The 26070-nt window shown below is 39.1% G+C and overlaps 1 protein-coding gene across 2 annotated transcripts; it reads left to right on the top strand.

Annotated features, from left to right (window-relative positions):
* The first annotated feature begins 757 nt into the window (after positions 1–757).
* Positions 758–23389, top strand: RNPC3 (RNA binding region (RNP1, RRM) containing 3). Of its 2 annotated transcripts, none has more exons than XM_048860287.2 (15): positions 758–1089; positions 3414–3461; positions 6605–6723; positions 8341–8424; positions 9204–9315; positions 10533–10601; positions 11688–11836; positions 13067–13192; positions 15683–15819; positions 17036–17209; positions 17470–17564; positions 17643–17701; positions 18505–18637; positions 19401–19473; positions 22179–23389. In XM_048860287.2, the coding sequence occupies exons 1-14, from the start codon at positions 892–894 to the stop codon at positions 19458–19460; spliced, it is 1563 nt and encodes a 520-aa protein (XP_048716244.2). In that variant the 5' UTR covers positions 758–891; the 3' UTR covers positions 19461–19473; positions 22179–23389. The 2 variants fall into 2 exon arrangements, with proteins under 2 accessions (XP_048716244.2, XP_048716245.2); XM_048860288.2 differs by having other exon boundaries at positions 759–1089; positions 23149–23389.
* The last annotated feature ends 2681 nt before the right edge of the window (positions 23390–26070 follow it).

The following is a 26070-nucleotide window of genomic DNA, read 5'->3' as shown; positions in this document are numbered from 1 at the left end:
GACCTCCCAGTGATTTGTGACATACCATCTACCCATACCTGCACCTGTCGTCCCTACAAAAATGACCTGCCATCATTCCTTCCATGATAACTTTTTTTGGGATTATTTCCACCTCTATGCCTGATGTGCCCAAGGTGTGTGCGGAAACGCACGCTGCTACATATGTACTCTTCAACTATGTTTGCTTTTGCAGGCAATACCTGGTTGGTACTAATGTCTGCTTTGCACACATGCAGACACTGATGTGCGTGGTGCACACTGATGATTCCCCCGGTTGGAATCCATCTTGGATCACTTGTGTCCCGTGGGGAGAACCTCAGGAGTTCGGTTAGCCTAAGTAGGAGACTCAGCTAGGGACAGGGTTCAACATTCTTCACAGTCTGCGCAACACAGCCAGGCTGACCTAATTCTTCAGCGCCAAGCAGCCAGCAGGCGGCGCGGAGGGCGTGTCTACACAGGGCAACTGATAACTGTGCGGAGCAAAGCTGCCCCAGAACAGCTCCATGTGGACGCGTTCTGAAAGCGAAGTGACTTCGGACCCACGTGTACTGCGCAGCGCGGCACCGCGCCCGCAGGGGGAGTCAGCGAGCCAGCCACAGCCGCGATTCGCCAGGCTGGGGAACACGGAAGCGAAGCCCCTGAACCCCTGCAGCCCCGCCCAGGCTCCGCTCCGTGCCCGCCTCCCAAGGGACCGCCCCCTCGTCAGCCGAGCGAGAGCAGCCTGGGCGCGCGCCGGAACAACCCGGAAGCGCAGAGACTCTCGGGAGGTTTGTACTCCCCGCCCCTCACCCCCGGCGTTCTCGCGAGGGTTGTAGCTGCCGTTGCCGGGTGTCGCGGCCGGGCTGGCACGGCCTTTCCGACCCTGGATCTCACACCCCCCCGCCCCGCGGCATGGCGGCCCCTGGCGGCTCTGAGGAGGACAAGGCGGCGGCAGGGGGAGGGCCCCCGTCCGTGGGGCGGCGGCGGCGGCGGAGCCGGACGCTGCTGGTGCGGCACCTGCCTGCAGACCTGACGGCCGCGGAGAAGGAGGATCTGCTGAGGCACTTCGGGGCCGCGTCCGTGCGGGTCCTGTCCGACCAGGGGCGGCTGGTAGGGAGCGGGAGCGGCCTGGCGGCGGGAGGGGGGGGGGGGTCGCGTCCGGCGGGGTTCCCGAGGGAGGGTGGCCCTGTAGCGTCTGATACGGGCGGGGCAGGTTGTGAGGTTACCCCCAGCCCCTCCCCCTCCTCCAGCGCTCGGACGGCGCCACTTGCGGGAGGAGGCTCCACCTCTCTCGTCGTTCCCCTGAAGCCTCGGCCCCCGAGGGGGTGGGGAAGGGCCGTCTCCGGTCCGGGGAGAGGACAAGAGCCTCGGCATCCCCACCCCCGCAAGGGAGCCGGGGCGGGGTGCCTGACCCGCGGGGGGAACTGGCCCCTCCTTCCCCTTTCTTGGAGCCAGAGACGCGTTTGTTCTTGTCCGGCCGCCTCGGCGCCGCTCCGTAATAACTATGTTTGAGGCGGAACCTCCCGGCTATTGGCAACTGTTTGCTGCAGAATTAGATCTGTATGGGGTTCGGCGGCGCTGGGGCTGGCGACCCAGGTACCAGTCCCTGCATATGTAATTTGGACCGCGAGCAACAGCTCCCTTGGTAGAGCAGGGGTTTGAACCGGCGTCTCCCACAGTGCAGCGGAGCACCCTCCCTAATCGCCACTTTCGCCAGGTTATTCTCGGGCATCCTCCCACCTCTCCATCCTGGACCCAACTAAAGTTTTGTTGAAACTGTTACGTTCCCATAAAACTTCAAAACATGTTGAAAAATTCCCGACTGGCTCTCTCACAGAGCTTAGTTGATTTCAGTGGGCCTCCAGATAGTTGCAGGGGTCTGTCCACATAGAGCTTATTTCAGGATCGAGCTTTTGTTGTGACAATGATAAATGGATGACAGAAGATTTGATTCAACCCTAAATAATACACCAAAATTATGCAATATGATTCCCATGCCCAATATTATTATGAAAGCATTCTGAAAATAACCACACAACTTCAGTTTTTATTGATGTATAGTGGGGTTAGCCTTCAGGGTTATAGGAGTAAAAACAGAGATTCCAGTTTGGGGTTAAAAGTTGTCAAACCCCATTGAACCAGAAATCTGAGAATGGCCTTTATATTAAATAAAGGTATTTCAAACACTAACTTAATTTTTATCACTACAAAATCCTATTATAATGGTGCAAGTGGATGCTTCAGATCTCCCAGACATCCAAGATGTGTGGACTGTTGGTTAGAGGTGACAAAGCCAAATTGTTTTTAAAAAACTGCAAGATGATTTAAAAGCCTGAACTAGTGCGCTTAATTTATGTTGGACAGTTCCACAATAGAGGGGCTCAATCCTGGATGTAGTAAATGCCCTATTATATACTTGGTCTGTCATCTTGAAATGTAAATTTTCTTTATTATCTTCTGTTAGATCCTTAATGCTTTTTCACTATAACAGACTATAATGTTTAAACCTCAGTCTAAAATTCAACTACTGGAGCTACTTTGGAAAATAAAGTTAAGTATGTGTTTTTAGTGTTCGCAGGATCTTTGTAAAAAGATGGAAAACAAATGCCAAAATAAACTATAGTAAAATTTGGTTCCAGTATATACATATAAAATTATGCCAACTAATACAACTTTAGGCTGAAGTCTAAACTATTAATTAAATGATAGTTTGTTTCAGATTTGAAATCTGAGGCAGTACTTTGGAACAAGTGGCTTGTACTTAGGAAAAAGAGGTAAATCATCTATGCTCAAAATAAGCAGAAAATCTTCCAAATTTCAGAACATAGCATTAGGTGTGATGTTGCCTTTGTAACAGGAAAGTAGTGTTCGTAAGAATTACTTTGATGAAGATGTTCCACCACTTAGCACTGTTGACTTGGATTTTATTCACTAGAAAAGCCTATATCATAAAATATGTCTAATATACAATTATGATGACTTAGAGATGATATACTCATGTGAAAATCAGGGCTTGATAAACATCCCCAATATCTGCTTGGCCACAAACTAAGCATGCTTTAATTTTACATTGGCAAATCTTCACTTCTTCCCCACAACCCTTTACCTCTTTGCAGAGCTCCATTGCCTTCATGGACACAGAGCTGACTGTTTTCCTCCCTCTTGTTCCTTTTTGTGAGCCATGTACTCCCTGGTCATCCATCTCTTGTCCTAAACATACATTTAGTAGACTAAAAACCAGAAACCTTGAAACCTGCAAATAATTCATTAACTTTGAAATTTTCATTTATAATTTAAAATCTAATTTAAATGTAATTTCTAGTGCTAAATCTTTGGGAAAAAACTGTGGTCCAAAAGTTTGTTTATATGTCTGAGATCTCTCATACTCTGATCTAAAAAAAACTATAACAGACAAATAATTGTTTGTTTTCCAGAAACATACAGCTTTTGCTACTTTCCCCAATGAAAATTCAGCTGGAAAGGTTTGTATTGGGCTCTTCATTAAATATTTTAGCAAATGGTTTCCAGCTAACTTTTAACATTTCCTGGATCTCCCAAAATTGGGAGTTTGGGAAAAAGATGCAAAACAAATGCCAAAATAAAGTAGAGTAAAACTTCTTTCAAGTATATGCATGCTATTCAGACTAAAACAAACACTGTTATATTACAGGTTTGGTTATAGCAAACATAAAAGTGTGTGTGCAACTACAACTGAACGTTTGCTAGAACATCTGCTAAAGGACTTCACAGGTGGTGAAGTGTGCACATTCGGGACTGCACCCTGAAAAAATCTTTGTCCTATTTTGATAAGAGCGGGGATGTTGCCATGTTGATAGGCACCTTGTAAACAAGGTAGAGAGGTAATAATAATGTTATATAGCACTTCTTGTTGGCAGATCTTATATTCCACCGAAAAGGAGGTAATATTCATTATGTCCATTTTACAGTTGGGAAAACTGAGGCACAGACGGGTGAAGTGATTTGGTCAGTGTCACCCAGCTGACCAGTGGAAGAGCTAGAGATAGAATCCAGCTCTTCTGAATCCAGTTTTAGGCCACGCTGCATACTATAATTTTCAAGAAAGTGGTGTTGAATGTGTCATTTGAATAGTGACTTGGCTTCAAGTGGCTCTGCTGTTCTTTATTATCATGCCACAAATGTGACAAAAATGTTAGTTATCAACTCTAGTTGCTCACCAGAATACAGGCTCGCTGACTTGCCAGAGCTTCATAAATTCACAGTTCAGGAATCTTGGTTCTAGAGCATTGTTTTGTATGCAATGAGATTTGAACCATGCTATCTACAACCAGTACAATACAATAGAGTATGTAGAGGCCTCCGTATTTTCCTGAGTTGATATGGTTAGAATCCTATAAGGTGAGTGAGTAGTTTACAATTATTAATATTCAACTTCTGCTATTGTGTTGACTAGCTTGGTTAAAAGTTCCTCGGTCTTCCCTGGACAGTTTTTGATCCATGACAATACTTTCCCTCTCACCACATGACTATTTAGATTCTTTAGTAGCCTCTTGGGAAGAAATTTCTCAGCCTACGTCTACACTGCAACTTAAAGCCAGGATTAGTGGGACTTGAGTCCACTAAGCTGTGTTGGGTGCACTGTTCTTGAGTGTCTACATTGTATTTTAACCCTAGGTTAAGACTTTTATAACCCAGGTTCAAACCTAGGACTCTGGCATCCACAGTGCAGGGCACAGACCCGAGTCAAAGTAACCATATCCCAGAGTCCCTAGTGTCCCTTCTCCCCCACAAAATATGGCTGCTCTAGCGCTCTAACCATGATGCACTGTGGGAAAACTTTACTGCCTGCCCTGCACGCAACCAGCTCGCTGTGCAAAAGGTTTGATTGGATTGCGCTCCATTGCAAACCGAGAAGGTTCTCTGATAGTGTGCCTGCAGATCAGTGATCAGAAGAAAATGGGTGAATGCTGATCTGATCTGCTGCCATTTGCAAAGGGTGGGTGGCTTCCATTTTTAATAGAGTGGATTGTAGACGGTTGGGATAGAAAGGACTAAGGAAGTTGTCCCATGGAATTTTGGGATACTTTCATCTGACTCCTGGGACCCAAGTCACTGGGGCTGTATCTGCGCTGCAAAGCAATAGGGCTTGGGCCCTGGGTCTCTCCTTAAGTCGAGCTCAGACCCTCCACCCCGGTGGTGTCCTGGGACCCTGGGTCTGAGCCCTGGGCAGTGTTCCCTCTAATTTTTTACATCCATGTGCAGAATGAATTTTGTTATGTGCACCAATATGGAGGTGATGTGTGACACATAACATTCATGTGGTGGGGGTGGGGCCAAAGGGTTGGGAGTGGGAGGGGGCTCAGGTCTGGGGCAGAGGGTTGGCATGCAGTGGGGGGTGAGGGCTCTGGCTGGGGCTGCAGGCTCTGGGGTGGTGCCAGAAATGAGGGGTTCGGAGTGCAGGGGGCCTCAGGGCTGGGGCAGAGGGTTGGGATGCAGGGGGTACAGGCTCTGGGGTGGGGCCAGGGATGAGAGGTTTGGAGTGCAGGCTGCCCCAAGGCTGCGGTGGGGAGAAAGGACTCTCCCCCCCCAATCCTCTCTCGCTGCAGCAGCTCAGGGCTGGGGAAGGGGTGCCTCTCCCCACCGGAGCAGTTTCGGCTGGGCTGGGCCAAGGGAGGGGCTCTTCTCCCTAGCAGCTCCGTCGGACCTGGGCCAAGAGAGGGGCTCCTCTACCCCGCTGCCGCAAGTCTAGGGCATCTCTCCCCGCCGCAGCCCTGGGCCCCTGCTCGGCCGCACAGCTTAGACGGAACTTAGGTCCTGGGTTAGTGCAATTTCAGTGTAGACGCAAAGCGGGTTAGGCCTGAGCCTGGCCTCAAGCATGGGCTTGTGTTGCAGTGTAGACATACATACACTGTAAGGCCTCTTGAAAGTTTACATACACTATGTCAACTGGTTTTGTTTCATTCATTGCTTTGTTGACATATTCAAAGACTTCTAATAATTGGTGAGAGCTGATTTACCTTTGCAGAAACTGTACTGGTTAGACCCTATCATATCATGATTTTTCCAGGTATTCTACCAGTCTATTTTTAATCATTGTTCTATTAATAAATATAGAATATTTAAGTTCTACATGGAGAGCAACAGATTAGCTGAATAGATTTTGGTTTAATAATTAAATTTTGCTTTCTAATTTGAAGGATATCTGAGTGTGTTACTAATATTGATACAGGAGTCATTTTTCCTATACAATATCAACATTTTTCAAAAATAACTTGCTATAACCAAAGAGGCTTGATCTTTGTAAGCTAAAAATAAAACATGTAATCACTAAATCTTTGACTGTTGACAGCCTTGACTTAGCACTTCAGAAAATTAATACAAGTTAATGTCTTTCCTTTTCCAAAACCAACTTCCACCCAGGTTGGCAAGTGTTATGGTAGGATTCTGCCTGTTCTATTGTATATAGTAGAAGTTTAGGTGAAAATCAGGTTATATAATAAAATGGCAAGGGGCAGTATGTTAGGAAGAAAAAATGAGCCTTGAAAAATGATGAAAATATTATTTTTATTGGAATGTATTTAAATATTTATATTTATTAACTTAACTGAGTCTTCATATTCTTTTTTGCTATTGTGGTTATTTTAAGGCACTGTCAAGACTACATCAGCTGAGACTTTTAGGCCACACTTTAGTTGTTGAATTTGCAAGGGAGCAAGACAATGTTCATGTTCTTAGCCAACCTTCACTCTCAGAGAAAAATAAAAGGTATGTATGTGCATAATAGCTTGTTTCCGTGTTTAGAGTTTTTTATAACTTTGACCATAACAATAAGAAAAAACATTTTTAAAATGTGTTCACAATATCTTAATTGTCATTTATTTTCAGTCAAAAAATAAAACATGTCCATTTAAAAACATTAACATATTTGAATTCAGTTTCTACAGTAAGAACAATAATAGATCTCTAGACTGAGGGCCCAAATCCTGCCCACATTACTGACTTCAGGTCCAGTTGTGCCACCATTATATAGAATAGTACCCTAATCCAGCATTTCCCAAATGGTTGGTCTTGACTCACCAGTTGCTCATGGAAAGATTGTAGATGGGTCACAGGTCTGGTGCAGAGGGCAATCCATGAAGGAGAGGGATGGTTGGAGAGTGAGCCTGCCCTGCACTCACCCCACAGTGGTGGCTCCTGGGGATGGGCCAGCTTCCTGCTTTGGGCATTGTGACGTGGCATATAAGGTCACAGTACCACTCAGGAGTGGAAAGCTGGGCCCCTTCTCCACCTCACCCAGCGCTCCCATAGGTTGTTGGCGACTGAGGAAAAAGTTTAGGAACCACTGCCCTAATTGATGTGTAGTCCCACTGGTTTCCACTTGCAGAGTAAGTCTCCAGTCCTTCAGTGATCTCCACATGTGCTATCCACTGTTCCCACACAAGACCCATATGTTAGGGATGGAATATCTTTCACTTCTCATAGCTCATGGGCTACAATTCCCTGTGGGTCTGTAACAGAGCACATAGCAGTGTGGGGAGGTTTTCCAAGCCCTTTTCCACTGTGAATCTGACTGTACTAGCCTCAGTCCTGTGAGGAACTCCTGCGCAAGTGCACAGTTTCCTTTCATGGAGCTCCTTGCAGGCTTGGACCTTAGTGATTTATTCATATCAACTTACTTTTAAAATTTTCAATACAATACAAAAATGTGTGATTATTCTTCAAAATAGCCCCATTCATTCTAAATCTGTAGGTATATAAACAAGGAGTGTGATAGTTTGGGTCTCATTTTATAATCTTTCATATAATACTTCATTTCCAAAGACACATAAGGGGATCAAGTAAAAGAATGGAAGACTTAAAAATTCTAAATTTTTGATTTCAGGTCACAAGATATAATTTTGAATTTTTAAATCAGAATAGATCTGACTACCTGGTTGCCTGATTACTTACATTATACAAAATATAAAAAGCTTTTGTCTGTCAAATTTGTGTTTACATATAATTAAAATCAACCACAGAATAAAATAAACATTTGACTTGTACACACAAAAGAAGAGAAATTGAAATAAAGCTGAAATATTTCTCAAATCATAATGTTATACTTTGGTATTGTACAAACCTCCAAGCACTAGGTAATATGACATTGCATTTAACTCTGAATTTATTTGTTTTTTTTAAGAGCTCAGGACAAGTCTTAAAGGTCTAGGTGCTATAATTACAGTACTAGCATTGTCTACAAAAGTTGTAAAGGCCAGTAGACTAACCCATTGTATTCTGAAATAAATTATGAATGTTACAAGAGAAACTCTTCTTCTGGGCATTGTGTATTACGTATTTCATGGAGTTTTGCCCAACTTTAATTAATACTAATCTATTTTTCAGGCCAGAAGAACCAGTGGAAGAAGAGAGAGAACGGAAAGAGCCAAGCTGTCCTAAAATAGAGAATGGAATTGCTCCCAGCCATGGGTAAGTACTGATTCTTTGGCTGCTTAACTATTATATTCTTGGCATAGTATAGTTACTGAATTAGCCTCCTATCCTCTAAATACTTACTTAATGTTTTAATAATGTAAATATGTGCATATGGGTTAGTGGAGTTGGAGATTTAATATGGATGTGTAACCACACACAGCTTATTGGTGGGGGGGGGGGGCAGGCACTGTAATTGTTACAAACTGAGGAAAGAAAAGTCAAAGTTGTCTAGAGTTTGTTGTGGTTAGCATATTTTAACGTACAGGAATTGCTATACTGGATCTGACTCTATCTCTGAAACTCTGAAACTATCCTGTTTCAAATAGTGGCCAGCATCAGATGATTCAGAGGAAGGTGTTAAGAACCCTGCAGGAGACAGATGATGGAGTAATCTATTTCCCTCCTTTTGTTAGGTCTCATCCTAGTAGTCAGAGATCAGCTTAAGCCCTGAAACATGAGGCTTAATATCCCTTCCAGTGGGTTTTATTTGTTTTTTGTATTGTATCATTAAGTATGATAACTCTGGACAGGAGATAAGTTCTGAAATTCAAGGTTGAGTTTTGTGCTATACTCTTTTTGGCTGAGATGTCTGCATTTTATGGAGTGCTGTATTCTATTAACCATAGGTGGCTCTGAGGATGTATTTTAAGAGGTATTTCGGAAGTTAAATATTTCTTTAATTTTACCTGTAGGGTTCAAGAAATGTAAGATTATTTGATGTTGCTCCTGGTTTATTGTTTTTAAAATTTTCTCCAATTTTTATTTTTTCCCAGGCTAACCTTTCCTATAAACTCTTGCCTCAAATATCTATATCCACCGCCTTCAAGTACAATCCTAGCAAATATAGCAAATGCCTTAGCAAGTGTGCCTAAATTTTATGTACAGGTAAGTGAAGAAGGGGAAAAGTAAAGGAATACAAGTCAAACACCAATATTTTCCTTTTTTTTTTTTTAAAGTAACACATACTATAGTAGCTATTATCCTATAGAATACTGCTGTTACTTTAGTTCCTGTGGATAATTAAGACTTGATTTTCCAGTGCTATGAGTTAACATTTTACTATTAAATAAGTTGAGATAAATATAGAGAAGATTTAGTTGGCAAGAAGTGGATGTAATTTCACTAGCATTGAAGACACCACTGGATAATTTCTTTGTACTGTTTTTGACTCTGGTACCCAATCCTGTAAACTGGCTCAGAGCAAACCCTTTGTGTTAATTGTACTTAGCCACTGTCAGGTGTCTGGCCTCCATTGCTAACTCATTAGCTACATTTTAATTTTAGTCTTTATTTCTTCATAGTGGAATGTTAACTTCATAAGGTAAGCTTCATATGAGGTTAGCTCTTCAGCTGGTGTAAATTGGCATAGTTCTGACTTCAGGGGAGCTACACCAGTATACACAAGTAGGGATCTCACCCAGGGTACTTAGCTAATTTACAGTACCAATGCTGATGGATTACAATATAAGTGTTAAGTACTTAAAACAAAAATAACAATAAGAGTAACTGTTCTTATTATCGTTGTACTGCGTTTTAACGTATACTTCTATTTGAAAATAATTGCAAAAAGACACCCTCGTAGTGGAGTGGAAATTGAAGATTGCAAATAGCTTATATGCTAGAACCTCAGAGTTACAAACACCAGAGTTACGAACTGACCAGTCAATCACACGCTTCATTTGGATCCGGAAGTACAGAATCAGACAGATGCAGAGACCAAAAAAAAAAAAAGTAAATACAGTACAGTACGGTGTTAGATGTAAAATACTAAAAAAAAGGGAAAGTATCTTTTTTCTTCTACATAGTAAAGTTTCAAAGCTGTATGAAGTCAATGTTCAGTTGTAAACGTTTGAAAGAACAACCATAAAGTTTTGTTCAGAGTTACGAACAACCTCCATTACCAAAGTGTTTGTAACTCTGAGTACTGTACTGATAACATTTCCACATTTAACAAACACGGCTGTTGTAAAAGTCTGTATATTTTTACCTGTATGATGTACAATTGAGTAGAATACTAAAAAGTCATATTAAAGAGTTAGAAAGTACTGTACCAAAGAACTAGTTTGTTTATAAAGAGAATTGTTACTTAATTTTTATTTCAGGTGCTGCACCTTATGAATAAAATGAATCTACCCCCACCGTTTGGACCAGTTACTGCTCGACCACCCATGGTAAGAAACTTTGTATATTACGTTTAATATGTGTGCCTTGTCCTAGGAGGTTCATCGGTTTTTGCTTTTGATTAGACACTTGTGCACCTGTTGGATGTGTTGGCATGGGCTCCAAACAGGTGTATGTCTATTTTCTGTTGCAAGGAAAATTGAATTTTCCAACAGTATGAGATGAAAACCAGTGTGTTGTGACCTTTTGGTAATATCTTCAGAATATTTCAAAAATAATGGAGGGCATTAAAATGGAGATTATGGTAGTGCAAACAATATCTTGTAACAGTTATAGGAAACGTGAAAATCAATTGAATATCGCATGGTTAGTCTATTGCATGAAATGTTCTTTGATCTATGCATTCGTAGAGAGTTCTTATGAGATTCTGACTGCTGATGTGAAAACCGCATAATCACTCACTTTGGCTCTAGGATTTAATGGGGGTGTTATGAAGGGAAAAAGGGAGGAAGGACCTGAATCTGTGGCCCCAGTTCTCCACTATGTCTGGATACAGGGAGCTAGCACCCTGTCTCCAGCAGATTTTGGAGCTGCGGAGGGCTTACTGTAAATTATGCCATTGGCAGGATCAGGCATAAGGAAGCTCAGGTCCAGTACATCCCACAACTTGCCCTGGCACACCAGCACCTTCTGCTTTTTCAGGGATTGGGAGGGTAGTTTCTTCAGGAGGTTACATGATGCACAGTAAATTTAGCAGACCAATGAATTTTCCCTGATATTTTTGAAACTATCCTTTGCATCTTATAGGACAGGATCAAATACTAGGAATGTTATGATCAGGTAAAGATTAGTAACAGTTCAAAAGACTCAGTCTCTCAGTTCTCAGTAGAAGCTGCTCAGCACTATTTTGTTACTATTTTTGAGTTTGAATTGTTTGATGTAAAATCCTCATGAAACTGAATTTGTCAAGAGTGGGTAGATAGATCTCAATAAACATCTTGTTTTGAAAAGCTTCCTTTGTCATCTGCCAGTTTATCACATTTGAGGCTTCTTATTTATGCAGAAGAAATTAAAACATACATTTTTTTCCAAAATGAGTGTTTAAAGACTTCGATTTTATGTCTTTCATTGATTAGTATGAAGAATATTTATCAGCGCCTGTGCCGCCGCCACCTATCCCACCACTGCCTCCAGAGGAGCCTCCTTTGCCTGAAGAAGAGGAAGATCAGGAATCTAGCAGAGAAGAATCTGAATATGAAAGTGCTGATGAGGAAGAAAAGGAGAGGTTTGTAATTATAATCAGTAACTAATCATGCTTGGGGGCGGGGGGGAATGCTGTTCTTGTAGGTCTCAATCCAGCCAAAATCAGCCTCTGTGCCTCCTGGCCCACAGAAGCTCCAATTTTGTGACTGAATAGCCCCAGCTATTCTAATATGTAGGTGGCCTTTCCAGACATAAATTTTAAAGAAGCTGCAGTTCTTAATATTCTCCCTAAGGCTGACAATACTCCTCTGAAAGTCAGTCAGGGCAAGGATGAACGTGGCCATGTGGCTCAAAAATTAACATGACTAGTTTCTGTACACTTGTACTCTCCCACCTCTTCCAAAATGTCTATTGAATAGGGTAGATCTCTTATCTGTTAGGGGAAAGACAGAAAATCTCATCTATGCTCTGAAATTGATGTCAGCTTTCTACCCATCTGCATGCTGAGCTCTGTTAATTCCCCCCCATATGTGGGGGAATTAACAGAGCTCTATGCTGAATATGATGTAGGAGGTGCAAAGCTCATTTGCATGTGTTCTCCTCTCATGAAGTAGCTGTGCCACTTGCTTTTGATTTTGGATTGGCTCTTTTATTTTATGATATTTGTGGAAAGCTGACTTTCTCTAGCCCTCCACCCCACTATTATCCTGCATTGAAGCCGGTGTCAAGGGCTTGCCTGACTTACAAGGCCAGACATTGATTGTGTATTATATGCATTATGCCATGTATTATGTGGGATTAGGCCTTTAGGGCAGTCTTTAAAAATATTTCCCATTGCTAATCTGTTGCCTCCAATTTAAAAGTATCTAAAATTCCTTGAAAGATTGAAGAATTTAACTAAACTTAACTAGAACAAATACTTTAAACATATTTGAGTAAAGATTTCCTTTTATGAGTCATAATATAGTAATGAAACTTCTGTTTCTTGTAAGTTTACCTTTTTTTTACTTTGGTGAACGATTTAGGCAGTTTTTATACACTCTTTCCTCATGTCTGAGTACTACTCTAATTTTAATAATCCACGTTCTCATCAATCTAGATGTTCTACAGTAATATTATTTACTGTATAATAAGTAATGTGTGGCTGCATTCTGCTAGTATATCACAAATGTTTTGTGGGATCTAATAGAACAGTTCAACACATTTGAGTTTCAGAAGTTCTGGTCAGAAATAAGAAGCTACATTTCTAAAATGGCATCTCTAGATTAAAAACTAAACTGTTTTGGATGTCTTTATTGTGTTTCCAATTTAGAATGACTAAATTGATGGAATTAGCCACTATTCAGCCTAAAAGACCAATGTCCACAAAGCAGCGTAGTGTGAGAAAAAAGCAAAAAATAAAAGACTTGCTGAATGCTCCCACATCTGCTCCCCACAGGTATTGTATTATTATTTGTATTTCTGCAGTGCTCATCGTGTTTTGAGTGTAAGGAGTAATCACAAAAAAGTGCCTTGCTCAGGATTTTTTATTTTTCTACCTCAGAACCTTTAATACAGAGGGTCTTACTGCAAGATGAAGTGTTGTAGGTGATCCCTTCCAGTTGTTACTAAAACTTCCCTGAACAGATGACACTTGTATCATGCTCTGAAATCTCCAAGACTTGAGCTTTGCCTGATCTCAAGCCAGTTCCACAGATGTGGACCCTTTATTGAGACTATTGTTCTGGCCCCTACCATATCTGTTTTTCTATCAATTTGTTTTCTATCAAGTTTGAAATAGACCTGAACAGAACCCCAGGTTGCTCCTCTACCCATTCTGGCTAAAGGCTGGAACATGGATCTGAATAGGCTTAGGCCATCTCTAGTAGAAATATGAAAATACAGAAAATAATAATTTTGTTTAAATGCTTTGGCATCTCCAGTTTTATTCCACTGTGTCCCTAAGAAACAGAAGTAATATTTTGATCTCCTGACAATCAACTGTTTTAAAAATGTATTTATACAAGTGTATTCACTTTGCCGTGCACACGTGAAGAAAACTAAATGGCACATTTTTATACTGAGGTAGAATAGCAGAGGACACTTGTTAATATTTTTGCTTTGTGACTTGTTTAAATAATATGACAGTTCTGCTTTTGCAGAGCTCTAATAGAAAACTGTGAAGGAAAGAAAAAAATCACTTAATTTTCTTGGCTTGTTTGAGGAAAAACTATTCTAGACTTATTTTTGTCCTGGTGATTTAAGAAATTGATCGTTAAAGATGAGTTGCAAAATATTTTTTCAAAAATTGTGCTGTGCCCTTTTCTGCTTCTTTGAGATAAAAGCCTGGATGTTTTGGAGGGTGGATTGCAGGGGTTATTGTGGTTTAAAATATTTTTTTCTACTTAAACAGTATCAACTAAATTGGTCTATGTCAGATAAGGCAAGTTGTACTTTAGTATGTGCCAAAATAGTGCAATTAATGCCTAGGGGAGAGCCTAAGCTTTAACTTGACAGATTGCTAAAGTACAGCTTGCCCTTTCTTTACTAGAATTGTACATGTCGTTAGTTAAAGTGAATTAGCTAACATGATCTGACATCGCACCTTTAAATCCTGGTTTAGAAATAGCCCTGGAAATATCAGGGGTGTCAAGTCTGCTCTTCCGTAGTATTGCTGAAGGGTCCTTGTGGAATCTGAGAGCACGATTAACATGCGCTCATGCACTCTAATTGAAAGGATATTGGTGCTGAATATTTAACAAAGATGTCTTTTACCCAAAATGTTAACTAGTCATTGAAGCCAAATAACAATTTTATACAGTCTGCTTCTCTAATCATTTGCTTAACTTTCATTCTTAGTCATTATGTCATTATATCATTTGTTCTCCACTCATGAGAGAGTCTTCCAGCCAAGAGAGGACCTGTTTTCTAATACGAAAGGTTCATAGGCTTTAAGGTTAGAAGGGACCACCATTATCATGTAGTCTGATCTCCTGCACATTGCAGGCCACAGAACCTCACCCATCAACTCCTGTAAAAGGCCCATAATCTCTGACTGAGTTACTGAAGTCCTCAAATCTTGATATCAAGACTTTGAGTTACAGAGAATCCACCATTTACTCTAGATCAAATCAGCTAGTGCATCCAATGCTGCGGAGGAAAGCAAGCTCCCCTCTCTTCCCCCTGGGTATCTGCCAATTTGACTTGGGGAAAAATTGCTTCCCGACCCCAAATATGGTGATCTGTTAAACCCTGAGGATGTGGTGACACCCAACAGCTGGACACCTGGGAAAGAATTCTCTGTAATAACTCAGAGCCTCACCCTCTAGAGTCCCATTTCCAGTAGTCATGGATGGGCTATATGTCATTGTTGGCAACTTTATCATAGCATCCCCTCTGTAAACTTATGCTACAATTTAGGTTTCCACCCCCCTCCCCCTGCTTCTCTCTTTGGAAGACTGTTCCAGAACTTCACTCCTTTCATGGTTAGAAGCATTCATCTAGTTTTGAGCCTAAGATTGAAGCTAAGCTTTTTTTAAAAAAATATTTTTTCAATCCTCCTTTATATAGAGACACAAAATAAGCCTAATTTATTTTTCTTGGCATTCAGTCTTTAAGAAAGTGCATTTGGTGGTGCCTCATATTATTCCATTTAATATTTCTCTTAAGACAATTTTCTTTTGTAAGCGAGTCTACTTGTAGTGTAAGGTTATCTCTGGTCTTTGTTTTTGCTGTTTGGCAACTAAACATGTCTTACCACTGATGAACTACATGTAACCCACAAAAAGTTGTGTAAAGTTTAAAGTTGCTTTGGAAACAGAAGACTACTGTGCTAACGGTAAACAGCATGAAATATAGTTGGAAAAGATGCATATATTTTGTTTGACCATGCCTGTTCCATTGACCATTTAAACTTCAAGTGAAATTGACATATTGTTGTTTTAAACAGTAATCTGCACCCTACACTATCACCTTCGGATGTGTTTGAGCAGCCACAATCTGTAGGTCATAAAAAAATTAAGTTCCAAATTTCTGCAGACATTCCGGACATTCTTCAGAAAAGCTTAAAGAGAGACCAAAACAATGGTAAGAATGCTTATCCTTAAATTCTTCTGTTAAATAATTTGAAATATTTAAAGATGCAAAGAACAGGCAAGATGACAACATAACATGTGAGTTGAATATTTTTATGTTCTGTGACTTGCAGAAAGACGGCTATGTAAATAGTGCTGGTTTATTTTTGTATTTATTTAATGTGAGTTTTCTTTTAAGGAATTCAACCCTAAGGCCTGGTCTACACTTAAATTTTGGGTCAACATAGCTACAATGCTCAGAGATGAAGAGCTGTGCTGACCTAACACTTCGTTTAAACTACCATCTCTAGGGGACACGGTGTTCCTACAGCGATGGAAAAACCTCTTCCATCAGCGTGGCTGCATCTATGCTATGGCATTATGGTGGCATAGCTACAGTGCCATAGCAATGCCACTCTGCTCACCATAGTGTAGCATGTCATTCAGTCACTAAACCTGCTGCCTTAAATCTCACTTTTTTCAGGAATTCTGTCTTTTACAAGACTCTCTGTTCAGTTTCAGTTCAGAATGCAGGATGGGGGTGGGATTTTAAGGCTCTAAGATTGCCTCATCAACACAAGATGTTTTAGTATGCTTGTCTTTTTGAAGCAAATTATGTTTTAATTTTTTTAACAATCTTACAAATTATGTTGAAGACTTCACATGGGGTAAAGAGGCATTTCAAGACACTTGGTGTGTGCTTCAGCTTCTTTTTCAGATCTTTGAAGAGAGCAGCCTTCCTGTAGTTGTCAGTTTCTGTAATGCCCCAATGTGCACTTTGCTCATATTCCCCCACTGTCTTTATAGTACTGGGGCATAAAGATTTCTTAAAGCTTTATTACCCAATATTATGAAGTTCCTGTAGATATTCTTATGGAATATAAAATGACAATTTAAAAAACCTTATAAAACAGCGTAATAATAATAAGAGGGAAGAATGGGTCTTGCTGAAAGGTGTTTTCTCCACTAAAGTAAATGCTGGAGCATTATATGAAGCAGACATCTTCTGTCAAAGTAGGAATTAGGACACATTGTTCTTCGTGCATCTGCAAAAGACAAATAATCATTATGTATGTACTAAAATTCCTTTCTATCTTGACTTATATTCAGAACTTAACCCCTCTAAAACTTCAGGATTTTCTGGCTTGCAGTCCATCCCTTTCCCCCTTCTTTTGGAATGTGAATCAGCTCTTACAAACATTGAGTACAATATTGTATTCAACTTTCAGACCTTTATGCAACTGCAGAAGAAATAACTAATGCAGGATTTGGAAAGATCTTCCCAGCTCCCAGCTCTAATGATAAAGACGACACAGAAGAAGATGATGAAGATGATGATGATGAAATACCATCAGAATTTGTTTCTAGAAGGGAACTGGAAAAAGGCAGACTTTCTAGAGGAGGTATTTTCTTTAGATTAGATTCTATTTTAACTATTATGTACAAATCAATAATTTAAAAATATTGATATTTTGTTTAAAATATTAAGTTACATTACTGTTACATAGTCTATAATTTACTATTTATGTTGTAAGATATTTGGTTTTGTTACAATGTATAATTTTTTTTTAAATGAGGTTTTAAAAAGCTGTGAGATGAAGATTTATTAAATCATATAACATGCATATTGATTATTTTTCCCCATCTGTCTGTCTTGGTCAAGAAATGGAAAAACTTTCCATTTTCAAAAACTATGAGCCAGGTGATCCAAACTGCAGGATTTATGTGAAGAATTTGTCAAAACAAGTTCAAGAAAAGGTGAGGAAGGATTTATGAAAATGTCTTTCTGTTTTTCTTTGTTTGCTGTCTTTCCTTACACACCCATTTTAATTTCAGGATCTCAAGTTTATTTTTGGAAGATATGTTGACTTTCAATCAGAAACTGAACGGATTATGTAAGTTATTTCAATTCTTGGTAAAATTAAACTGTGCACTAACTTTTACAGCAATAGTGAAAACTACAGTTGAAGTTGCAGTCATTTTGAGCCCCCTTTGTCTGCTTCTAATTTTGGGCGGAGAAAATCATTTTGGCCTGAAAATTTTAATTGTTAGGGGAGAGTAGAAATTTTTTGTTTGCAGTTAGCAAGTGGTGGAAATGTGTGTTTTGTGTTTTTTTAAGTTACAGTTCAGTACAAAATGCCCAGCTTAAGTATTTTATCTGGAAGTGGTGTACCTATTAACAGAATATTTTTTTACACCTACCGCATAACAGTGGGGAAGGACTGGGTAGGTTTTTTTTTTTACTGCAACATTTATATTATACTCAGTATGCACACAACTTCCACCTACTGAGTGGAGTGGTACATCTGGGTCTAAGGACCCTGTACTGTGCCTTTTAGAACACAGACCCGAATTCCAGTTTCTGGTATCGCTGGATTGGCCAAAGTGTACAGCATTGTAATGATTGAAGTCCTAGATGCTTGTTCATCTGTTAAATGTTTGGTTGTATATGCGGTATTTGTTGTAGTAGTACAGCAACTTGCTGTCCTGCCTTCTAATGGTGATTTTTGACAAATTGCTAGTATATTTTTCCAGACAAACTTATCAGTGTCTCATGACATAACCCTGTCTGTACCAGAATGTAGGCATCGCTGCCACTTCCATTTGCTCCTCAACTTTCTGCATGTGATGTTTTATGCCGATTGTAAATTGTGGTGAGGAGGTAAACCTTTCATCCCTTTCCCAATTTTATTTCTAGGTTTGATATACGTTTGATGAAAGAAGGTCGCATGAAAGGACAGGCTTTTATTGGCCTCCCTAATGAAAAATCTGCTACCAAAGCCTTAAAAGAAGTAAATGGATATGTTTTGTTTGAAAAGCCCATGGTGGTTGTATCCTTTTCTGAACATTTTCATTTTAGTGCCTTTTAAATTTAGGTCAGTTACTGAGATTCTTGCTTCCTATCTTACAAACTCAATGTATTTCATAAATAACTATAGAAAAGAATAGATATTTCTTATTAAAATTACATGTAATTCACATTTGCTTCAGTGATAATTTAAAACTTTACAGGTTAGACTTTCATTCTGAGACAGAGTACATGTGTATGAATAACTTTAAGATTTAAAATAAAATCACCACTTATGTCTTTGTCCTGCAAGCACTTATGCATGTGCTACCTCACTCACATAAGTAGCCCCACTGACTAAAGTTATGCAAGTGTGTAAGTGTTTGTTTGCAGAATAAGGGGCATTATGTGGAAGATTCTGACTCACTCTCAAACTCTTTACAAATCAACAAGCTGTTCCTTTCCAAAGTTTATATTCAGGTTAAAAAAAAAAGTGATGTAACAAGTTTAAATTCAGAGGTGAGTTTTTTTTAGTTAATATATGCCAATTAAATCATGGATCACACAGCAAATAATCCACTTTTTAACTGCAGATAAGTGTTGTGGTGGTGAAGTAGTTCCATTTGATTTGAAGAAACAGTAAGTGTAGCTTCATGTGACGAATAAGAGGTAAAGTTGGATTGAGTACATACATATAAGTTTTATTTACCTTCTAGTGAATTAGTATTTCTCTGCTCATTGATTCTGGCTTCCTGCTAACAATTATCACTTATACTTTGGACTTGTAGTCCTTAACAAAACCTTAGCAATTTGCACGATCTGCTAGACCAAAACAGGATTCCAAAGAAGAGAAAAGAAAAAGATAGAACAAATCTAAAGGTAAGTAGATTTAGTGAGAAAGGAAAGAGAACGTTCAGACTGATTAAAAAAAAAAAAAAGTCAATTATTTGAGCACATAGTGGGGGTGGGGGAGAATTCCACAAAGGAAATCTATCAGGAAGCCAGTATGCAAGGAGGCTGTCAGTTTTGACTTATGTTAACATTTCACTTCTCCCTTTTAGAATCAGAGCCTATATCCCAGTCCTCAAGTTGTAGTGCTGATGTGTGTTGACATTCAGTCCTCAAACCAACAAAGAAAAGTGGGGGTGGGATGGGTGGGAGTTTTGAAGAAACTTGGCCATTGACCCTGCAGTTAAATTTAAGGGATTGTGGTACATAGGAGAGAGTAGGATGCTGCCAGTCTAACAGCTCAGGATCATACTCCAGCAGGGTATATGCCCCAGAAGCAATTACCGCTTCATTGCTATAACCCCATAAATAGTACTCTAGTTTCCTTGCTGGCATCTCCCAAGGAGTCTTTGCTTTGGTGACCCTATGTTTAATAGGTGGGATCTGTGCATCATTGCAGGTCTCTTTTAAGCCTTGTTTGTCTAGGAAATAGCATGGTGTTAGAAAATGTTTTAGCTAATGTGATGTTAAACAAGATTTGCCCTTTCTATGGACATGGACAGTTGTGATTAAAAATGTTTGCTGATTCTGGTTATCCCTAGGATCTCTGTCCACACTGCCAACAAAAGCATATTTAGCATCATGTTAGTTTGAAAAGATGTTCCTATTTCCTAGTGTAGATGAGGTCTTAATTTGAGTGTATCTGAGAAAATATCTCCAGAAAGTTCTTAAGTTTAAATTTGTTGTCTATTGATAATTGTTAGTTGAAATGAAATTAGCTTCAATGTTGCTGTTTCTGATGGAAAAATAACAGCACATTTTCTTAAAATTGTTTTGAGATGCTCAGCACTGCTGTCACTAATGAAGTATTTATTAAAATAGACATTTTATTGTAGATGTCTTGTGTCCGCTGGAGGCCATGCTATTTAACCTATATATTGCCTTCAACGGTATTTCTAATGTTTTTGAATTGTTGATAAGACACCCTCTGAAACTTCTGGCTTGTGCAATATTGGGATGGTGTGTAGTCTACTTTTGTATAAGCTTTGGTTCCATTTGGCAAAGTTAGCTGTTTGATTTTATCAAATTAAAAACAAATGCTGTTCACAGGTATTTTCTTACATGGGTTGAAAAGAAACAAAGAAATTAAACTTGGTTAAATTATTCTAAAAGGGATAAAGGCACAAATAAGCTTTGTTTTGAGATCTGTTCCCTATTGTTTCTTTATTGAATTATTCCATTGTTTTAAGGTTATTTTATGTAGTGTGACAAGTGCAGAAAAAAACAAAAAAGATATTCTTTGAATGGATGTTGGCAATCATTAATTTTAAACACTGAAAAAAAAAATGTACTATAATTGAATTCTAGTCTTCCCAATTTATTCCTTGTGTAAAAAAAAAAAAAAAGTCACTAATCCAGTTTCTGACTACACTAACAAGTTTCAATTGGCATTCAGACTATATAAACAGAAAAGACTAGACCTTGGTTTGGTCGCTAATCATGTTTTTAACAGTCAATTCAGAGTTAGTACTTTGGAGTCAGCTGTCATACTTGCTTGAGCTTTATTTACAATGTAAAAGGATTAGATTTGCAGTTAGCAAATTAAAAGTCTAATAAACTGAGTTAAAATCAAAACCTGCATTTAAACCCAGCCTTTTGTATCGAAGTATCATGGAATACATAACACTGTTGTGTGTACAATTGGCCACTACAGAACTCGGGCAAAGTGGCACAGTGGAGGGCTGAGTTTCATTAACTTTGAATTGTTTTGCTTTTGCTAAAGAATAACAAACATGAACCCTAATTTTATTTGAATATATTTTCTTCTGTCGTTGCCAAGAGCCAATATGACTTGAGGTACACTAGCTTTTGATGCAAAATAGTGGTTTCTATGATATGAAATCTGGAGATTCAGGTTTATAAGTACATTTTGTAAATCAAGTAAAATAAAAATACTGTAAAATGTGAATTGTATACACAGCAAATGTAAATTGATACACCCATACTATTTAAGTGTCACTTTATATGGCACTTTATTAGTGTCAGATTTTATTAAACTGTGAAAATAGCTAAATTTATTGGACAGTAGTTATTCAAGTATTACTACTTTCTGCTTTATGAAGATACTGTAATGCACGTGCCTTCCCAGAAGATGAAAAATATACAGTTTTGACTTTTCATTGACTGGAATTTCCCTTTCCCATCACTAACTAATGTTTTCATGAACAGTTGGGTGCACAGTTCTGATATAAATAAAATTCCAGCTATATGAGAGAGCATGGAAGAAGCTAATGTTGCAAAGGTTACTGGCTCCCGTGAGAGAGGTAGCCTAAAAGACTGCATTGGATGGAAGCATGATTTAAAAAAGAAAAAAAAGCTGATGGAAAAACAGAACCTTATGTAAAATGCAGACCACTGAATGAATGGGACAGTAAATGCTGACATTTTCCTAATAGTTCCTCGATTTGTAAAGAGCCTCACTTGCTTATGGGAGTGGAGCTCTCACTAATTTGCAGATAAGGGATCAAAACAGCTATATTTTATTGAACAATCTTGTAATAGGTAGTAAAAAAGTTTTGTAAATGCAATACTGAGAATCAAGTAAAATTAAACCACATTCTGCTGTTCTTCTTTAGAAACATTCCTGCGTAAATACTGCAGTAATACTGTCATGCAGAGTGTATCCTTTCTTGTTGTATCCTTTTTTGTGCAATGTTTTCCATAGCACTCAAATACCTCAAAGTTCTCTTTTAGTGTAGGTGCGGGGAGGAATTTACTCTTTTTTTACAATTTTGTAAATCTCTGTTAAAATAAGTAAGATACTTAAAAAATTATAAAGGGGACTTTTTCAGGGAGAAAGTTAGTGAATCAGGTCACTTATTTACTTAAAGCGACACCATGAACGTTTCTAGTCTCAAAATGTGACCTTTCCTCCCTGTTCCTTCTCTGAATTCATAAATTCTTTATTTTATGGCCCAGATCCTGAATTGATGTAAATTGGCCTTGTTCCATTGACTTCAGTGGAGCTATGCTGACTTATATCAGCTGAGGAGCTGGCCCTAGATATTCCTTTTTAAAAAATAGCAACACCACACTGTGTTAGAATGTTTCAGTTTTGATGGGGTGGTTATAAGCAGAAAACAATCCTTGACGTTGTCTTTTTAAGTAATACAGTCATTTAATGACAGTTTGTGTCCCAGTTTATGGGACGCAACCTGTACTTAGTTTCTCTTATAACACTTTCCTTTTTTTAGAATAGAGAACAGAAAATCTAGCAATGTCTCATAATGAAGTAATGAAGACTGAAACTAAACTTTATTCATTGCTACCTTTGTTTCCCACTTTCTGGTAGTGTTTTGTGGCAACTAATCTATAATTTTCTTGGGGGTTTTGTATTACAGCATTCTGAGATTAACCTTACTTTTTTTAAATGTAATATAAACTAATACATGCTGTGTGTAGTAAGCCAAATTTAGCTGGCTCAGACATGATTCACTAATTTTCTGTATCTTACGATCTTTCAACTTTCCAGTTAAGCTTCTGACAACTGAACACAGTAATTTTTCCAGTCATTTATACTTTTAACATGCCTTTATAATGTTCCAGGTTCCTTTTGTGTTCCATCTCTTTCAAATGTTACCAAGCCATGGGAAGAAGCAATGTGATCAACAGGACTATTGAACAGTGCGTAGTAGCATTTCAAATGTTTTTAAAACAAGACTTAATTCTCTTCATTCTTAAAGGTTCCAAATGCTTTTAAACACATTGTAGCCTATCAGACAGATATATGAAAAATGTATATTAGTCGGCTTGTTAAGTCTCTAATAAATTATTCCTTTTCCCTTCACTTTGCGTTATACCTGCTTTTTTTTTTTTGAGATGAGGTGTTTACCTCTTACAGAAACACAATACTGAATTATTTTACATCTTTATGCCTCAGAGCTTTAATGTCAGAAGACACATTCATAGGTGCCAGGGTGAATGATGTTTTCTTCCTGCCTTGAGGATATTGATGTGCTCTCTGAAAGTAAAAATGGGCATAAGAATCAGTTTTAGTGTATCAGGAATTCTTGTTTTGCCTTGGAAACAGTACTGAACTAATGCCCTAGTATTGTGTTGGGGGCACAGTACCATCAGAGATTTTTTCATTCAAATGAACGTGAGTTGCTTCTGGTCATTCATTCTTGGATCGAGAATTACACTGGTATGACCAATGTCAACAAGGTAGGGACCTTTATCTACAAACACACATGAATAGTATCAAGTCCAAAGAGGCCCCAGTCCTGAGTGAGGCCTCTGGACATTACCATAAGATAAATACCAAACAATAATTTTAAACACTGCTAAGCCAAGGGAACAATGTAGAACATTCTTACTCTCTCGTTGAAGCAGCAGTGCGATAAATCAATGCTTTAGGCCAGTGGTTCTCAAACTTTTTTTTTTTTTTGTGGACCACTTGAAAATCATTGAGGGTCTCAGTGAACCACTTCATGATCTTTCCAAATGTTGTTTGTACCGATAGCTAACTATTGTAAAGCACTTTGGATAAAAGCACTATATTAAAAAAAAACCCTTAATAATTAACGTTTTTTTATTCTACGAATAAAAGCACACAACTCATATTCTAATATCAGTATTCTTACCTTTCTAATGCGATGGATGTGCCCTCTCTCCCCCACACCACTATAGCCACTGATCTGAGGCTGGGAAAGAGGGCCGTCTCTCCCCGGCAGCTGCAGCCCTGGAGCTGGGGAAAGTCTCCTCTTTCTCTGGCCGCTGCAGCCTTGCACATTCCAAATTTCCCCCAAGGCCACCACCTCCTCTTACATGGCCACCACTACCTTCTCCAGGGTCAAGGCACCTAATTAGTGGAACCAGGCCTGCACGGCTCCACTAATTAGGTGCATGGCCCTTCATTCTCTTGTATGTGCTGCCCATGCACACACCTTAGAGGGAACTATCCGTGGACCACCTGAATGGAGCTCATGGACCACTGTTTGAGAACTTCTGCTTTAGGCTATCTGAAAGTATGAGACACTATAATTTTCAGAACTGTAGCGAAGCCAAGCAGTTTTATATATTCTAAAATCCATGTGGGAAAGACTATGTAACTGTGCTTAATTGGCAGTGAAATACAAATATTTTGAGGAGCAATAAACCTTACCATCAAATCCAGAGCTAGTACTTTGTAAGGCAGGTGGAAGGGGGATATAGACCTCTCTTATCCCCTCTCCAGTAGCAACAGGGGAACGAAAGATCACTCTTAGTACTTACTCATTACTATTTAAACCTATGCAATACATCTACATTCTTTCTTCAGTGAAACCTGGTTTTATCATTTAAAATACTTACATATGAGTTCTTGAGTTTAAGAAACCCTACTTGTTATATTCTTTAATGCCGACATAGAGGTGTGTATGTGGGGAGGTTAAGATGACTTGCATCAAAACTTTTAACACTGCGTTAACACCTTAAACAGCACACCAGCCAAATAATCATAAGAGTGCTCTTTATTTTGAGTACAGCTTATGGAGATGGAACACTAGCACAAGCTGTGAACAGATATTTTAGAAAACTAACCTGTTGACACAAAAGAGCAGGGAGTTTTGATTTTTTTATAGTCTATCAAATAATTCTTTAGTATAACTAAGATGACTAAAACTAAGACACACCCTCATGATGCTAAAAGGTGTTTTTTCCTGCTCACTAGCGTAAATAAAAAAGCTAGTTCTCGTATGTTGGTTTATGTCTGAAGTTTAGCAAGCAAACAAAATAATTTGTTAATTGAAGTTGGTTAGTTATACTGTCGAGTTAAAGCCACATCACAAGTTAAGTTACTCGATTTTGTTAAAGAAAAGCAGAATAACCTACAGGAACAAGTGTTCAGGTACCCATTATATCAACTTCCCAAACTAGCTTTGACTCATCATCCACACTTGAGAAGTAAGTGATGCACCTGCCATGCCTCCACAGTCCATGAGTAATGTCTCTCTCTTTCTGCCCTTTTTCACCAACCAACCAACCCACCGAAGCCATGGTGCTTCTGTTATGTCTAAGGTCTTTTAACACTTAAGCCTTGACTTCAAAAGCTTGCTAAATTACTAAATTGTGAGAGCAGCCATGCTACCAAAACAGCTCAGGTTACACAGAGTGATTTGATTAACAGCTCAGAGTTACAGCTGAAGACTGTAGCTTTGTCCCCACTGCATTATTATTAGCTCATGCTTCAGTAGTACTTAAGCATCTACCCACTGCCCACGTCAGACCATCTAGCTCGAATTTAAAGCACCAGATAACTCAAGCTAGAGATTTGTGTGTGTGTGTAGATTTGGAAGTTGGGTTAGAGGCAACTCTAGTTATACCTTGAGCTAACACTGCAGTGAAGACAAGCCATTAGAGAAAATTTTCTTTGAGTTTCTAGCCCATATGTTTATAAACAAAAGCTTAAGTTCTGCAGACACTGATGAGTACTCATCAGATGTACTGAAACAGAATCTGTAAATACCAGCTCAATCTTATCATACTTTC

Source organism: Caretta caretta, chromosome 8 (assembly GCF_965140235.1).
Source record: "Caretta caretta isolate rCarCar2 chromosome 8, rCarCar1.hap1, whole genome shotgun sequence".
Classification (NCBI taxonomy): domain Eukaryota; kingdom Metazoa; phylum Chordata; order Testudines; family Cheloniidae; genus Caretta; species Caretta caretta.
This window is presented reverse-complemented; position numbering and strand designations above follow the sequence as displayed.

Excerpts from the sequence above, each read along its gene's own strand:
- RNPC3 (XM_048860287.2), top strand. The coding sequence starts at position 892 with ATGGCGGCCCCTGGCGGCTCTGAGGAGGACAAGGCGGCGGCAGGGGGA. Across the intron at positions 17,702-18,504 it reads TCAGAAACTGAACGGATTAT|GTTTGATATACGTTTGATGA; the intron begins GTAAGTTATTTC and ends TTTTATTTCTAG. Across the intron at positions 18,638-19,400 it reads TTGAAAAGCCCATGGTGGTT|CAATTTGCACGATCTGCTAG; the intron begins GTATCCTTTTCT and ends ACAAAACCTTAG.